This window comes from Somniosus microcephalus, chromosome 3 (assembly GCF_052327205.1).
Source record: "Somniosus microcephalus isolate GS21.2 chromosome 3, FLI_Smic_1.0, whole genome shotgun sequence".
Taxonomy (NCBI): Eukaryota; Metazoa; Chordata; class Chondrichthyes; order Squaliformes; family Somniosidae; genus Somniosus; species Somniosus microcephalus.
The window spans coordinates 212535187-212552534 of record NC_140989.1 but is presented as its reverse complement, the minus strand read 5'-3'; the positions used below and the strand labels follow the sequence as shown (position 1 = coordinate 212552534).

General features: G+C 55.0%; 1 protein-coding gene across 1 annotated transcript in view; it reads right to left on the bottom strand.

The window, feature by feature from the left end:
- LOC147121702 (rab GTPase-activating protein 1-like) overlaps positions 1–17348 on the bottom strand; it is a 39056-nt gene that overhangs the window by 11107 nt on the left and 10601 nt on the right. Inside the window, exons 2-3 of the mRNA XM_085977987.1 lie at positions 9681–9791; positions 7719–7823 (exon numbers count right to left, since the gene is read on the bottom strand). Coding sequence (XP_085834113.1) covers positions 7719–7823; positions 9681–9791 — 216 coding nt within the window. The remainder of the gene's footprint in view (positions 1–7718; positions 7824–9680; positions 9792–17348) is intronic.

Sequence of the window (17348 nt, the reverse complement as noted above, 5' to 3'; positions counted from 1 at the left end):
CTCAGAGCCCCAGGCCCCACACCCAGATTCAGAGCCCCGGGCCCCACTCACAGACTCAGAGCCCCGGGCCCCACTCCCAGACTGAGAGCCCCGGGCCCCACTCCCAGACTGAGAGCCCTGGGCATCACTCCCAGACTCGTAGCCCCGGGCCCCACTCCCAGACTCGGAGCCCCGGGCCCCATTCCCAGACTGAGAGCACCGGGCCCCACTCCCAGACTCGGAGCCCCGGGCCCCACTCCCAGACTCGGAGCCCCGGGCCCCACTCCCACACTCGGAGCCCCGGGCCCCACTCCCAGACTCAGAGCCCCGGGCCGCACTCCCAGACTGGGAGCCCTGGGAGCCCCGGACCCCACTCCCAGACTCGGAGCCCCGGGCCCCACTCCCAGACTCGGAGCCCCGGGCCCCTGTCCCAGACTGGGAGCCCTGGGCCCCTCTCCCAGACTGGGAGCCCCCGGCCCCACTCCCAGCCTCGGAGCCCCGTGCCCCACTCCCAGACTCGGAGCCCCGGGCATCACCCCCAGACTCGAAGCCCCGGGCCCCACTCCCAGACTCGGAGCCCCGGGCCCCACTCCCAAACTCGGAGCCCCGGGCCCCACTCCCAGACTCAGAGCCCCGGGCACCACTCCCAGTCTGGGAGCCCTGGGAGCCCCGGACCCCACTCCCAGACTCGGAGCCCCGGGCCCCACTCCCAGACTCGGAGCCCCGGGCCCCTCTCCCAGACTGGGAGCCCCGGGCCCCTCTCCCAGACTGGGAGCCCCCGGCTCCACTCCCAGCCTCGGAGCCCCGTGCCCCACTCCCAGACTCGGAGCCCCGGGCATCACTCCCAGACTCGAAGCCCCGGGCCCCACTCCCAGACTCAGAGCCCCGGGCCCCACTCCCAGATTCGGAGCCCCGGGCCCCACTCCCAGACTCAGAGCCCCGGGCCCCACTCCCAGACTGAGAGCCCCGGGCCCCACTCCCAGACTCGGAGCCCTGGGCATCACTCCCAGACTCGGAGCCCCGGGCCCCTCTCCCAGACTGGGAGCCCCCGGCCCCTCTCCCAGACTGGGAGCCCCGGGCCCCTCTCCCAGACTGGGAGCCCCCGGCCCCACTCCCAGCCTCGGAGCCCCGTGCCCCACTCCCAGACTCGGAGCCCCGGGCATCACCCCCAGACTCGAAGCCCCGGGCCCCACTCCCAGACTCGGAGCCCCGGGCCCCACTCCCAGATTCAGAGCCCCGGGCCCCACTCCCAGACTCAGAGCCCCGGGCCCCACTCCCAGACTGAGAGCCCCGGGCCCCACTCCCAAACTCGGAGCCCCGGGCCCCACTCCCAGACTCAGAGACCCGGGCCCCACTCCCAGACTCGGAGCCCCGGGCCCCACTCCCAGACTCGGAGCCCCGGGCCCCACTCCCAGACTCGGAGCCCCGGGCCCCACTCCCGGACTCGGAGCCCCGGGCCCCACTCCCGGACTCGGAGCCCCGGGCCCCACTCCCGGACTCGGAGCCCCGGGCCCCACTCCCGGACTCGGAGCACCGGGCCCCACTCCCAGACTCGGAGCCCCGGGCCCCACTCCCAGACTCGGAGCACCGGACCCTACTCCCAGACTCGGAGTCCCGGCCCCACTCCCAGACTCGGAGCCCCGGGCCCCACTCCCAGACTGAAAGCCCCGGGTTTCCTCCCACTATCTGACTCGGCGCCCCGGGCCCCACTCTCACTCCCAGTCCTGGGCCCTGTAATGTATATACCTTTAAGGGGGGAACTACTTTTTGCAGCTCATGTATGCTGTAGTACTGGCAGTGACCACACCTGTATATAGCACTGAGTAGTAATCTGTACAGTTCAGTTCCAGAGTGAGCCACGTTGAGTAAACATCTGTTGTACCGTTCTCCTGCAGTCTGTGTCTTACTCCTGACGGACACAACATTGGCGACGAGGCAAATTCGATCCTACCTGCAACTCTGCATCACCTCCCAGGGATTCATTCCTGGAGGCCAGTAGATTGGAGGTCAAGGCCAGAGACACGGGCGTCGACCACAGGCAACCGCCCAGTCATCCAGCAGAGACTCGAGAATTGCGGGGGAGGCTGTTGAGAGCCAGGCTTGGCTTTCCAGTTGCGGTGGTCCAGCGAAACGGGCTGGCAACGGGTAGTGCGCAGACCCTTCCCGGACAGCGGCGGGCTAGAGCCCGACCGAGCGGCACAGCAAAGGGCCGAGCAGCGTCGACGGGAGAGAGAGAGAGAGGGCAGAGCGCACAGGGCGCAGCCAGTGTTCAGGGGCCGAGCAGCGTCGAGGAGAGGGAGAGAGACGCGCAGAAACCCGCGAGGCGCCGCCATTGCCACGAGGACCGCCGAGAGTGGCGTTGGCAGCAGCGCAGGAGAAGCGCGCGAAACCTACAGGGCGCCGCTATTGCCACGAGGACCACCGAGAGCGGCGTTGGCAGCAGCGCAGGAGAAGCGCGCGAAACCTACAGGGCGCCACCATTGCCACGAGGACCACCGAGAGCGGCGTTGGCAGCAGCGGGGGAGGAAGGAAAGCGCAGGAGACGCCATTTTAAGCCATTTTAAACCACATCCAAAATTCCAAAGAGTGGCAGTATCACCGCATTTGACAATGAAGTCGAAGATTGGACTACATATGTCGAACAAATACATAGAAACAAAGAAGATAGGAGCAGGAGTAGGCCATTCGGCCCTTCCAGCCTGCTCCGCCATTCAATGAGATCATGGCTGATCATCCAAATTCAGTACCCTGTCCCTGCCTTCTCCCCATATCCCTTGATCCCTTCAGCCTCAAGAAATATATCCAACTCTTTTTTGAATATATTTAATGAACTGGCCTCCACTGCCCTCTGTGGCAGAGAATTCCACAGGTTCACCACTCTCTGGGTGAAGAAATTCCTCCTCATTTCAGTCCTAACTGGCTTACCCCTTATCCTTAGACTATGACCCCTGGTTCTGGACTCCCCGGCCATCATAAACATCCTTCCTGCATCTAGTCTGTCCAGGCCTGACAGATTTTTATAAGTTTCGATGAGATCCCCTCTCAATCTTCTAAACTCCAGTGAGTATAAGCCCAATCGACACAATCTCTCCTCATACGTCATTCCTGCCATCCCAGGTATCAGCCTGGTGAATCTTCGCTGCACTCCTTCCATGGCAAGAACGTCCTTCCTCAGGTAAGGCGACCAAAACTGCACACAATAATCAAGGTGTGGTCTCACCAAGGCCCTGTACAACTGTAGCAAGACATCCTTGTTCCTCTACTCGAACCCTCTTGCTACGAAGGCCAACATACCATTTGCCTTCTTAACCGCCTGCTGCACCTGCATGCTTAGCTTCAGCGACTGGTGCACAAGGACACACAGGTCTCTTTGCACTTCCCCTTCTCCCAATCTATTGCCATTCAAATAATAGTCTGCCTTCCTGTTTTTGCCACCAAAGTGGATAACCTCACATTTATCCACATTATAGTGCATTTGCCATGTTTCTGCCCAATCACAGAATAGAGGTATACTGCAAGGCAAATGAGGTGTCAGATGACAAGAAAGCGCAGGTATTGTTAAATTTAATGGGTGCAAAGACGTATGGCTTATTACAAAATCTAGTAACCCCAGCGAAGCCAGTGGAAAAGAGTTTTGGAGACATAGTGATGATACTACAGGAACATTTAAACCCCACACCGCTGCTGATAGCAGAAAGATTGAAGTTTCACAAACGGAATCAGCATAAGGATGAAAGCAATGCTGAATATTTAACAGAACTGCGCAAACTATTGAAACACTGCCAGTTTGGAACGGGACTGGCAGATACCTTAAGGAACAAGTTTGTGTGTGGGCTTCGAAGTGAAGGAACCCAGAAACGGCTTTTATCTGAAAAGGACCTTACGCTGGAAAAGGCTTTCAGCATTGCGGTATCATATGAAGCAGCAGCACGGGGCGCTGCAGAGATACAACAGAGACCGCAAGAATATGGCACAAATGAAATGTCATACAGAACAGAAAAGTGCTATCGCTGCGGCAGAACAACACACAACCACAATGATTGCTGGTTCAAAGACAAAGTGTGCAGACAGTGTGGAAAAGTAGGACACATAGCACGAGTCTGCAGGTCGGGAAAGAAAACCAGCAATAAGAAATCTCCAAAAGAAAAGTACAAGAAGGTACATAAGGTGACGGAGAATAGTTCAGACGAACAAAAGAGTGATACCGACTCCGAAAGCAGGGAGCTGAGTTGTCTGAAACTACATAATGTGATCAAAACGGAGGATCACCGAACCATTTGGGTCACTCTCAAGATAGCAGGAGTCCAGGTAAAAATGGAATTGGACACAGGATCAGCCCTAACAGTCATAAACCGATGGGACTATGAGCGGCTATTCTCACACATACCCTTGAGAGACACAAAAATTATTTTGAAGACGTGCACGGGGCAAAAAGTCTGCCCCAAAGGAAAAATAAGGGTGACCGTTATATATAACGGTAAGGAAACACCGAAACTAGACCTGTATGTATTGCAAGATGGAGGACCACCATTACTGGGACGTGAATGGATCCGGAAAATACAGCTGGATTGACATTCCATACAAGCACTGACTGTGGCTGCCAAAAAGGATGACGACGTCACACCTGGGCGACTGTCAAAGATCCTAACCGGCGCGCAAGAAGTGTTCCAGCAAGGACTCGGAACACTAAAAGGCATGAGAGCAACAATTAAAATCGAAGAAAACGCAAGCCCAAAATTTTTTAATGCCAGACCGGTACCTTATGCGATCCGCCCAGGTGTCGAAGCAGAGCTGGAGAGTTTCGAATGTTCAGGAGTACTGTCCAAGGTAGATTGGAGCGAGTGGGCTACACCCATCGTCCCTGTGATGAAAAAGTCGTTGAGCAGCATGCCTGGGGAACCAAGGAAGGTTTGCATCTGTGGGGACTTTAAGGTAACAGTGAACCCAGTCCTTCACACCGTGCAATATCCACTTCCGCGGATTGAAGATATTTTTGCCTCGCTATCTGGAGGGAAACGCTTCACTAAGATTGATCTGGCCCAGGCGTATCTGCAAATGGAGGTAGAAGAAGCATCAAAAAAATACCTCACAATCAACACCCATAAAGGTCTCTACCAATACAATCGGCTGGTATTCGGGGTAGCATCAGCTCCGGCTATTTGGCAGAGGGCAATGGAACAAGTCCTGCAAGGGATCCCAGGGACCCAGTGTTATTTGGACGACATCCTGGTCACAGGCGAAAATGACAGTGATCACCTCGCCAACCTGGAGCAGGTGCTCACTAGATTGAAGGAATATGGGCTCCGAGCTAACCGCCCCAAATGCGAGTTTTTTAAAAAACAGATCTCGTATTGTGGCCACATTATCGATAAAGAGGGGTTACATAAGTCCCCAGAAAAGATTGAGGCAGTAGTCAAGGCTCCAGCACCGGAAAACGTGTCACAACTGAGGTCGTTCCTCGGGCTGGTAAACTGCTACCATAAGTTCTTGCCAAATTTGTCTACAATACTACACCCACTGAACACCCTACTGCAAACTGGAGTGCCATGGAAGTGGAGTGACTAATGTAAACGAGCTTTCCAGAAGAGCAAAACACTAATCACATCGAAAGAGGTATTGGCCCATTTCAACCCAGCACTACCAATTCGGTTGGCGTGTGATGCGTCACCCTACTGCATTGGAGCGGTGCTGTCGCACAAATTCTCGGACGGCTCAGAGAGGCCAATAGCCTTTGCGTCACGATCACTAACCTCAGCCGAGCGTAACTATGCCCAGATTGACAGGGAGGCCCTCAGCCTAGTGTGGGGAGTGAAAAAGTTCAATCACTATCTGCACGGGCAGAAATTCACCTTGCTGACTGACCACCAGCCTCTTGTCTCCATTTTTAATCCGAAGAAGGGTGTTCCGGTGATGACTGCGCAACGAGTACAAAGCTGGTCACTCTTTCTAGGGGCGCACCACTATGAGATTGAATATAAGGGCACGAAGCAGCATGGAAATGCTGATGGGCTATCACGCCTGCCACTGCCTACTGCAGAGGAAGCACCAGCAGTGGATCCTGTCGAAATATTTCATTCGACTATAGTTGAATACCTACCGGTAACTAACGCTCGTATAGAAAAGGAGACCCGAAATGACCCGACACTGTCTCGGGTATATGATTTGACGGTGAAGGGCTGGCCAGCACATGGCGACTCACTGTTGCCAGCATTCTCGACAAGAAGAGAACAGCTGTCAGTGTGCCGGGGGACCTTGATGTGTGGATCCCGAGTGGTAATTCCACTCAAGTTAAGGGATAGAGTGCTAAATGAGCTTCATGAGGGTCATCTGGGAGGGGTAAAAATGAAAAGCCTTGCCAGGGCTTATGTGTGGTGGCCGGGAATCGATAAACAAATCGAGGACCTGACCAAGAGCTGCTCAGGATGCCAGAAAGTCCAAAATGCACCACCACATGCCCCTCTACACCCATGGGAGTGGCCCTCATCCCCATGGCAACGGGTGCATATTGATTTTGCTGGTCCATTCATGGACTCAATGTTTTTAATAGCCGTGGATGCGCACTCGAAATGGCCTGAGACCATCAAAATGTCCTCCACCACCACGGAGAAAACTATTGCAGTCCTACGGACCATTTTTGCCAGGAACAGCTTGCCGGAACAGATTTGCTCCGATAACGGACCACAGTTTGTGTCCGAAGAGTTCCGGAGGTTTACGAAGAAGAATGGGGTAAGGCATTACACATACGCCCCGTATCATCCAGCCACAAATGGATTGGCTGAGAGGTTCGTACAAACCTTTAAGAAGGCAATAAAGGCTATGTACAATGACAACATTCCGCTGCAGCATAAGGTGGACAATTTCCTGTTCGCCTACCAGAATGCGACACATGCAGTCCCCAACCAGGCCCCGGCCATGATGTTCTTTAACCGAAGGTTAAGATCTCGCCTGGATTTGCTCAGACCAAACGTACGAAGAGATGTTGAGAGTAAGCAATTCCAGCACATCCATGAGAAGCCAACAAGGAGCTTCAATGTAGGGCAACCAGTCTTGGCCCGCGACTACCGAACAGAAAAATGGCAGCCAGGAACGATATGCACGCGGCAGGGCCCACTAATGTACACAGTGGACGTTGGGGAGAACATCATGAGACGCCATGCTGACCAGATCCTAGAGTCACAGGAACAAGTCAACCCCATGCCTCGCCCATACGTACCTGGTGAGGAACCCGATGTACAGGTCGCATCTGCCCCAGAAACAGTAGCATCGGAAGCTGATGACCCAACCGACGACAGGGTGCCAGAATCACCTCCGCCCCAAGAGCGAGACACTCGGGAAAGGCGCTTTCCAGAAAGGATCAGAAAGCCTCCCCAAAGACTGAATATATAAATAGACTATTTTCAGCTAACGTTGTATGTTAGAAGTGTTAATTGTAATTAGTTTGATATTTAATTGTTAAATGAGTGTTATGGTACTGTTAATCTAAAAGGGGAGGAATTGTAATGTATATACCTTTAAGGGGGGAACTACTTTTTACAGCTCATGTATACTGTAGTACCGGCAGTGACCACACCTGTATATAGCACTGAGTAGTAATCTGTACAGTTCAGTTCCAGAGGGAGCCACGTTGAGTAAACACCTGTTGTACCGTTCTCCTGCAGTCTGTGTCTTACTACTGACGGACACAACAGGCCCAGAGCCTGGGCCTTCCTCTCACTCCCAGACGCCTCTTCTTTCCATACCTGTGCTGACTCTACTTCCTGTCTCCTCTTCTCATCTTCGGTCTCCACCAACTTCTGTTTGGTCTCCAAGAGTTCCTTGTTGAGAACATCAGCTTTGTCTTCAATCTGTGTGGGTAGAACACGGTGTCAGTGTACCGAGTGGGGACATGCACCAAGCAACACGTCAGATCTGACATCGGTACTCCACCTGCTGTGAACACGCCTTGCTGCAACGGTAGATTTTCAATCGATCCCAGCCCTCTCTCTGCCATTACTGGCCATACCATGGATTATAACTTAAGCACGTGTCATTCTACTGATGTTGCAGCACTGCTCAGCACTGTCAGCCGTGGCTCAGAGGGCAGAACTCTCGCCTCTGAGTCAGAAGGTCGTGGGTTCAAGGACCCATTCCAGAGACTTGAGCATACAATCCAGGCAGACATTCCCTGTGCAGTACTGAGGGAGCACTGCACTGTCAGAGGGGCAGTACTGAGGGAGCGCTGCACTGTCGGAGGGGCAGTACTGAGGGAGCGCTGCACTGCCGGAGGGGCAGTACTGAGGGAGTGCTGCACTGTCGGAGGGGCAGTACTGAGGGAGCGCTGCACTGCCGGAGGGGCAGTACTGAGGGAGTGCTGCACTGTCGGAGGGGCAGTACTGAGGGAGCGCTGCACTGTCGGAGGGGCAGTACTGAGGGAGCGCTGCACTGTTGGAGGGGCTGTACTGAGGGAGTGCTACACTGTCGGTGGGGCAGTACTGAGGGAGCGTTGCACTGTCGGAGGGGCCGTGCTGAGGGAGCGCTGCACTGTCGGAAGGGCAGTACTGAGGGAGCGCTTCACTGTGGGAGGGGCAGTACTGAGGGAGCGCTGCACTGTCGGAGGGGCAGTACTGAGGGAGCACTTCACTGTCGGAGGGGCAGTACTGAGGGAGCGCTTCACTGTCGGAGGGGCAGTACTGAGGGAGCGCTGCACTGTTGGAGGGGCTGTACTGAGGGAGCGCTGCACTGTCGGAGGGGTAGTACTGAGGGAGTGCTGCACTGTCGGAGGGGCAGTACTGAGGGAGTGCTGAACTGTCGGAGGGGCAGTACTGAGGGAGTGCTACACTGTCGGAGGGGCAGTACTGAGGGAGCGCTGCACTGTTGGAGGGGCTGTACTGAGGGAGCGCTGCACTGTCGGAGGGGTAGTACTGAGGGAGCGCTGCACTGTTGGAGGGGCTGTACTGAGGAAGCGCTGCACTGTCGGTGGGGCAGTACTGAAGGAGTGCTGCACTGTCGGTGGGGCAGTACTGAGGGAGTGCTGCACTGTCGGAGGGGTAGTACTGAAGGAGTGCTGCACTGTCGGTGGGGCAGTACTGAGGGAGCGCTGCACTGTCGGAGGGGCAGTACTGAGGGAGCGCTGCACTGTCAGAATGGTAGTACTGAGGGAGTGCTGCACTGTCGGAGGGGCAGTACTGAAGCAGTGCTGCACTGTCGGAGGGGTAGTACTGAAGGAGTGCTGCACTGTCGGAGGGGCAGTACTGAGGGAGTGCTGCACTGTCGGAGGGGCAGTACTGAGGGAGTGCTGCACTGTCGAAGGGGCAGTACTGAAGGAGTGCTGCACTGTCGGAGGTGCTGCCTTTCGTTAAACCGAGGTCCCGCCTGCCCTCTCAGGTGGATGTAAAAGATCCCGTGGCACTATTCGAAAAAGTGCAGGGAATTCTCCCCGGTGTCCCGGGCCAATATTTACCTCTCAACGAAAATCACGAAAACAGATGATCTAGTCATTATCACATTGCTGTTTGTGGGAGCTTGCTGTGCGCAAATTGGCTGCTGCATTTCCCACATTGCAACAGTGACTACACTTCAAAAAGTACTTCATTGGCTGTAAAGCGCTTTGGGACGTCCTGAGGTTGTGAAAGGCGCGATATAAATGCAAGTCCTTCTTTCTATTTCTGGCCTTTGTACAAAGGGACATTCTGCACTCCGTGTGGCCCGGTTATTTCCCTCACCTGATCCAGGTCATTCCTCAGGGCGATCTTGCTCGTCACAAGTTCATGAGCCAAATCATCGTTCTCCTGCTCCAGGCGTAAGCTGGCTTCTTGCAGCCGCCGATTCTCTCGCTGTAGGGAACAAATCGTCAGAGGTTCGGTCACTCAACCAGAGGCAAAGGCTTCATCAGGAGAGTGCTGCAGCACACTCGGTCAAAGGGCCTGGGCCTCACTCCCAGGGCCTGGGCCTAACACTAACTCCCAGTCACAGGCCCTGGGCCTCACTCCCGCCCCCAGTCACAGGCCCCGGGCCTCACTCCCACTCCCAGTCACAGGCCCTGGGCCTCACTCCCGCCCCCAGTCACAGGGCCTGGGCCTCACTCCCGCCCCCAGTCACAGGCCCCGGGCCTCACTCCCACTCCCAGTCACAGGCCCTGGGCCTCACTCCCGCCCCCAGTCACAGGCCCTGTGCCTCAGTCCCGCCCCCAGTCACAGGCCCTGGGCCTCAGTCCCGCCCCCAGTCACAGGGCCTGGGCCTCACTCCCGCCCCCAGTCACAGGGCCTGGGCCTCACTCCCGCCCCCAGTCACAGGCCCCGGGCCTCACTCCCACTCCCAGTCACAGGCCCTGGGCCTCACTCCCACTCCCACTCCCAGGCCCCGGGCCTCACTCCCGCCCCCAGTCACAGGCCCTGGGCCTCACTCCCACTCCCACTCCCAGGCCCCGGGCCTCACTCCCGCCCCCAGTCACAGGCCCTGGGCCTCACTCCCACTCCCACTCCCAGGCCCCGGGCCTCACTCCCGCCCCCAGTCACAGGCCCTGGGCCTCACTCCCACTCCCAGTCACAGGCCCCGGGCCTCACTCCCACTCCCAGTCACAGGCCCTGGGCCTCACTCCCACTCCCAGTCACAGGCCCTGGGCCTCAATCCCACTCCCACTCCCAGGCCCCGGGCCTCACTCCCGCCCCCAGTCACAGGCCCCTGGCCTCACTCCCACTCCCAGTCACAGGCCCTGGGCCTCACTCCCACTCCCAGTCACAGGCCCCGGGCCTCACTCTCACTCCCAGTCACAGGCCCCGGGCCTCACTCCCACTGCCAGTCACAGGCCCTGGGCCTCACTCCCGCCCCCAGTCACAGGGCCTGGGCCTCACTCCCACTCCCAGTCACAGGCCCTGGGCCTCACTCCCTCCCCCAGTCACAGGCCCCGGGCCTGACTCCCACTCCCAGTCACAGGCCCTGGGCCTCACTCCCGCCCCCAGTCACAGGGCCTGGGCCTCACTCCCACCCCCAGTCACAGGGCCTGGGCCTCACTCCCTCCCCCAGTCACAGGCCCCGGGCCTCACTCCCGCCCCCAGTCACAGGGCCTGGGCCTCATTCCCACCCCCAATCACAGGGCCTGGGCCTCACTCCCACCCCCAGTCACAGGGCCTGGGCCTCACTCCCTCCCCCAGTCACAGGGCCAAGGCCTCACTCCCACCCCCAGTCACAGGCCCCGGGCCTCACACCCAGTCACAGGCCCCGGGCCTCACTCCCACTCCCAGGCCCTGGGCCTCACTCCCACTCCCAGTCACAGGCCCCGGGCCTCACTCCCACTCCCAGTCACAGGCCCTGGGCCTCACTCCCGCCCCCAGTCACAGGGCCTGGGCCTCACTCCCGCCCCCAGTCACAGGGCCTGGGCCTCACTCCCGCCCCCAGTCACAGGCCCCGGGCCTCACTCCCGCCCCCAGTCACAGGCCCCGGGCCTCACTCCCGCTCCCAGTCACAGGCCCCGGGCCTCACTCCCGCTCCCAGTCACAGGCCCTGGGCCTCACTCCCGCCCCCAGTCACAGGCCCTGGGCCTCACTCCCGCTCCCAGTCACAGGGCCTGGGCCTCACTCCCACTCCCAGTCACAGGCCCTGGGCCTCACTCCCACTCCCAGTCACAGGCCCCGGGCCTCACTCCCGCTCCCAGTCACAGGCCTTGGGCCTCACTCCCGCCCCCAGTCACAGGGCCTGGGCCTCACTCCCAGTCACAGTCACAGGCCCTGGGCCTCACTCCCACCCCCAGTCACAGGCCCTGGGCCTCACTCCCACTCCCAGTCACCGGCCCTGGGCCTCACTCCCGCCCCCAGTCACAGGCCCCGGGCCTCACTCCCACTCCCAGTCACAGGCCCCGGGCCTCACTCCCGCTCCCAGTCACAGGCCCCGGGCCTCACTCCCACTCCCATTCACAGGCCCTGGGCCTCACTCCCAGTCACAGGCCCCGGGCCTCACTCCCGCTCCCAGTCACAGGCCCCGGGCCTCACTCCCACTCCCAGTCACAGGCCCTGGGCCTCACTCCCACTCCCAGTCACAGGCCCCGGGCCTCACTCCCAGTCACAGGCCCTGGGCCTCACTCCCAGTCACAGTCACAGGCCCTGGGCCTCACTCCCGCCCCCAGTCACAGGCCCCGGGCCTCACTCCCACTCCCAGTCACAGGCCCCGGGCCTCACTCCCGCTCCCAGTCACAGGCCCCGGGCCCCACTCCCACTCCCAGTCACAGGCCCTGGGCCTCACTCCCAGTCACAGGCCCCGGGCCTCACTCCCGCTCCCAGTCACAGGCCCCGGGCCTCACTCCCACTCCCAGTCACAGGCCCTGGGCCTCACTCCCGCTCCCAGTCACAGGCCCCGGGCCTCACTCCCAGTCACAGGCCCTGGGCCTCACTCCCAGTCACAGTCACAGGCCCTGGGCCTCACTCCCACCCCCAGTCACAGGCCCTGGGCCTCACTCCCACTCCCAGTCACAGGCCCCGGGCCTCACTCCCACCCCCAGTCACAGGCCCTGGGCCTCACTCCCACCCCCAGTCACAGGCCCTGGGCCTCACTCCCACTCCCAGTCACAGGCCCTGGGCCTCACTCCCGCCCCCAGTCACAGGCCCTGGGCCTCACTCCCAGTCACAGGGCCTGGGCCTCACTCCCACTCCCCGGGCCTCACTCCCACTCCCAGTCACAGGCCCTGGGCCTCACTGCCACTCCCAGTCACAGGCCCTGTGCCTCACTCCCAGTCACAGGCCCTGGGCCTCACTGCCAGTCCCAGGGCCTGGAAGCGAGAAGTGGGAAGAAAATGTAACTTTGAAGTAGTAAAATAAACCAGACTCTGATGCCGAAGGACATGGAGGTGTGAAGAAGCAGTGATTTAGGGCACCGGAATTGATGGCACTGTCAGTTATGTGGTCTGCAGGAAGCTGTTTAAAGTAGATTGGAATCATCAGCAAAGTCCTGGTTAATGAGGTATTGCAGCACCATGATATGGAGGCACAGTATTAGTGGACACAGGAAGCATGGTGCCACAGACAGTGACACAGGCAAACTGTAATGGGACACGGAGACACGCAGATGAAGACAGCGAGAGACGGAGGCAAAGAGAGACGGAGGCAAAGAGACGGAGGCAGAGAGACGTGTACTGATCAGTAACATGTCAGTCTAGAATGGTACACTAGGTGAAGCTGTATGTTTAGTAGTGGGCTACCCACGAGGCAGTAGTCAAGATGGATGCCTGTACACTAGTCCACATGGCTGAATAAATGACTAGCTCAAGCTAGCTGTTCATAATGAAAACGTCTATTTATTTGTGAACATAACATGGTACCAGGATTGGTGATATCTGCTGAATATTGTGAAACGCGACATGGAGAATTTGAAGCCACCGGAGGGTTTGAAACTCACGGGGAATGTCGACTGCAATTGGCGGACTTTCAAACAACAATTCGAACTCTACATTGCCGCCATCGGGTTCGGTACGATGCTAGACACAAGGAAAATAGTGTTACTGCTCACGGTTGCAGGCCCGCAGGCGATAGAGGTATTTAATGCATTTGTCTTTGATCAAGAGGAGGACAGAGAAAAAATGGACGATGTGCTAAAGAAGTTTGATACACATTGTTCTCCAAAAAAGAACGAGACCTATGAAAGGTACGTGTTCCGTTCATGGACACAGCAGCAAAATGAGACTTTTGATAGCTTTGTGACCAATCTGAAACTGAAAGCACAGACATGTAATTTCTCCGAACTGAAATCATCCATGATTCGTGACCAGATTGTGTTTGGTATTCATGATAAAAAAGTCAGGGAACGTTTGTTGAGAGAAACCGAACTAACATTGGAGAATGCTGTGAAAATATGCCATGCCAGTGAGCTAGCTCGGCAGCACGCAAAGACTTTCAGTGAAATTAATAATGATGCGACTGTAATGAGTGACTGTGCTGCTGTCGGTGCTGTGTCCTACAAGGGGAAGAAACGTGGGCAGAACAGAAATGCAAAGCAATCAGAGGATGGAACTTTTAATTGTAAACGCTGTGGTTACCAGCACCAGTCAAGACAATGCCCAGCGTTTGGAAAAATGTGCACAAAATGTAATGGAAAGAATCACTTTGCCAAACAATGCTTTTCAAAAGTAAAAACAAAGAAAGGGCAACAAGTCAATGTGATAGAGGACACTGATTTAAGTGAGACATTTTTTGTAGGAATGCTATCGAAAAGGATACAGAAAATGTGCAGCCCTCAGGAATGGACAATGCTGAACATAAAGTTAATGCAGTAAAAGAGGACAAATGGATAATGCCACTGCAGGTAAATGGAGCATTAGTTACATTGAAACTAGACACTGGGGCAAAAGCAAACTTAATCAGTATGAGTGACATTAAAAATATGAAAGAAAAGCCCAAAATGCAGAAAAAGTCAGTACCACTGAAGAACTATAATGGACAGAAAATAAATAGCTTAGGTGTATGCACACTTAAAGTGACAGTCAAAGGCAAAGTGCATCATCTCATGTTTTCTGTTGTGGCTGAAGGACTTGATTCACTACTAGGTGACAAAGCTTGTGAGGACTTAGAACTGGTCAAGAGAGTCTACCGTATAAACTGTGCCATAAGCAGACCAGATGACTCAGTGGATTCTGTAGTGAGTAATTTCCAGGATGTGCTCAAAGAATTTGGAGTTCTACCATTCACTTACAAGATCCAGCTAAAGGAGGATGCTCAGCCAGTGGTACATGCTCCACGGAGAGTTACAGCACCCCTGCGTGACCGGCTCAAGAAAGAACTGGACAGAATGACCACACTAGGAGTCATCAGGAAGGTCGAAGAGCCAACAGACTGGGTTAACTCCATGGTATGTGTAAAGAAAAAGAACAATGATCTAAGAGTATGCATGGATCCAAAGGATTTAAATGCAAACATAAAACGTGAACACTACCAGATTCCCAAGCGAAAAATAAAATCACCAGTGAAATGTCAGGTGCCAGATACTTCACAAAGCTCGATGCCTCACAAGGATTTTGGCAACTAAAACTGGATGAAGAGAGCACCAAATACTGTACCTTCAACACACCATTTGGCAGGTATTGTTTCCTCAGAATACCTTTCGGGATAATATCTGCATCTGAAATCTTTCATAGAGCGATGGAACACATAATTGAAGGTCTGGAAGGAGTTCGGGTCTATGTTGATGACATCATCATCTGGGGCTCCACACTGAAAGAACACAATGAGAGACTGACTAAAGTGCTACAGAGCATACGCCAGAATGGACTGAAGCTCAACAAAGCCAAGTGTCAGTTTGGCATCCAGGAAGTCACTTTCCTAGGAGATAATCTATCTGGTAAAGGAATAGAGCCAGATATGGAAAAAGTAAATGCCATACTCAAAATGCCCCGACCCACTGACAAAAAAGGAGTGCTACACATCATGGGGATGATAAACTTCATTGGAAAGTTCATTCCTAACTTGTCAGCCAAGACAGCCTGTCTGCGAGACCTGCTACATAAAACAAATGAGTTCGCATGGGCAGAAAGACATGAACAAGAGTGGATGAACCTCAAAACAGTGCTGACAACCACACCTGTACTCACCTTCTTTGACCCAACAAAGAGAATCAAAGTGTCAATGGATGCATCAAAAGATGGCCTAGGCGCGGTCTTGCTACAAGCAGAGGGTGAAGATTGGAAGCCTGTTGTCTATGCCTCCAGGTCTATGATTGATTCTGAGTGTCGATACGCCCAGATTGAAAAGGAATGTCTAGGCTTGGTAGTTGGACTAGAAAAGTTCCATGGCAACATATATGGACTTCCCACCTTCACAGTTGAGACAGACCACTGCCCACTGGTTGCCATCATTAAAAAAAATCTGAATGAGATGTCTCCAAGGATTCAATGACTCATGATGAAGCTGCAAAGATATGACTTTGAACTGATCTACACACCAGGCAAACACATAGTGTTAGCAGATGCACTATCCTGAGCACCCATAATGAGTCATGTGAGCTCTACTGAGGAAGACGTGGATGTTCATGTGAGTATGGTCACTGCTGCGCTGCCCATGTCGCAAGTGGACTGTTACTAAAACAGAACAGAATAGTCATTCCACAGGCTCTACGTCGAGACATGCTCAAAAGGATTCATGAGGGACACCTCGGAATTGAAAAATGCAAAAGGAGAGCAAGAGACACTGTTTATTGGCCTGGCATAAATAAGGACATTGAGAACATGATAGGCATATGTGAGACATGTCAGAAACACCAAAACAAACAAGCAAAGGAACCAATGATAGTAGCTGACTTACCAACAGCACCATGGCAAAAGGTTGGTCTGGACCTCTTTGATTTGAATGGTAAAGACTATCTAATAGTGATTGACTACCATTCTAACTATCCTGAGATGGCGCTGCTCTCAAGCACATCAGCAAGCAGTGTCATAATGCATGTTAAATTCATCTTCGCCAGACATGGAATTCCCAGGATTGCCGTTAGCGACAATGGTCCGTGCTTCAACTGTAAGGAGTGGCAACAGTTTGCAGCACATTATAACTTTCAACACATCACATCCAGTCCTCTGTATGCTCAGTCGAATGGTAAGGCAGAGAAAGGTGTTCAAGTTCTCAAACAGCTACTGAAGAAAGCAACAGAAAGCAAGTTTGATCCTTATCTCGCCCTGCTGAGCTACCAAGCCTCCCCTTTAGACTCTGGTTCTTCACCTGCTGAACTCCTAATGGGTCGCAAGTTGCGCACCACGCTACCCTGCTGTGCAAAAGAAAAGCAGAGTAAGGAACTGAGACAGAGACTTCAACTGTTAAAGCTGAAACGGAAATCACACTATGACAAGTCATCCAAAACACTGAAACCATTGTAAGAAATCACACAACACCAGGTTATAGTCCAACAGCTTTATTTGAAATCACAAGCTTTCGGAGCGCTGCTCCTTCTTCAGGTGAAGTGGAGAAATGCATAAAGACACAGCTTATATAGTCAGAGAATCATGTCAGATGTTTACAGGTAACCTTTCCAACTGCCATTTATCGAACCTCGGCAGAGAGATAATCACAGCAGTCAAAGGTGTGAATGGTGTCCAAACAGGTCAGTCAGGGAAACATTACATCAAAGAACAATGAGGTGGGGTCACAAGGGGTCAAATATTGCAGATGCTGGGGTCTGTATGAAAAACAAAAAAACAGACAAAAAACATTTTTTTTGGCTGGAAATCACAGCAGGTCCAGCCGCATCTGTGTAGAGAGAACAAGCCAATGTCGACTCGAGTCTGGATGACCCTGCATCAGGTGGGGTTACATGTAGCGTGACATGAACCCAAGATCTCGGTTAAGGCCGTCCTCATGGGTGCGGAGCTTGGCTATCAGTTTCTGCTCGACGATTTTGCGTTGTCGTGTGTCTCGAAGGCCACC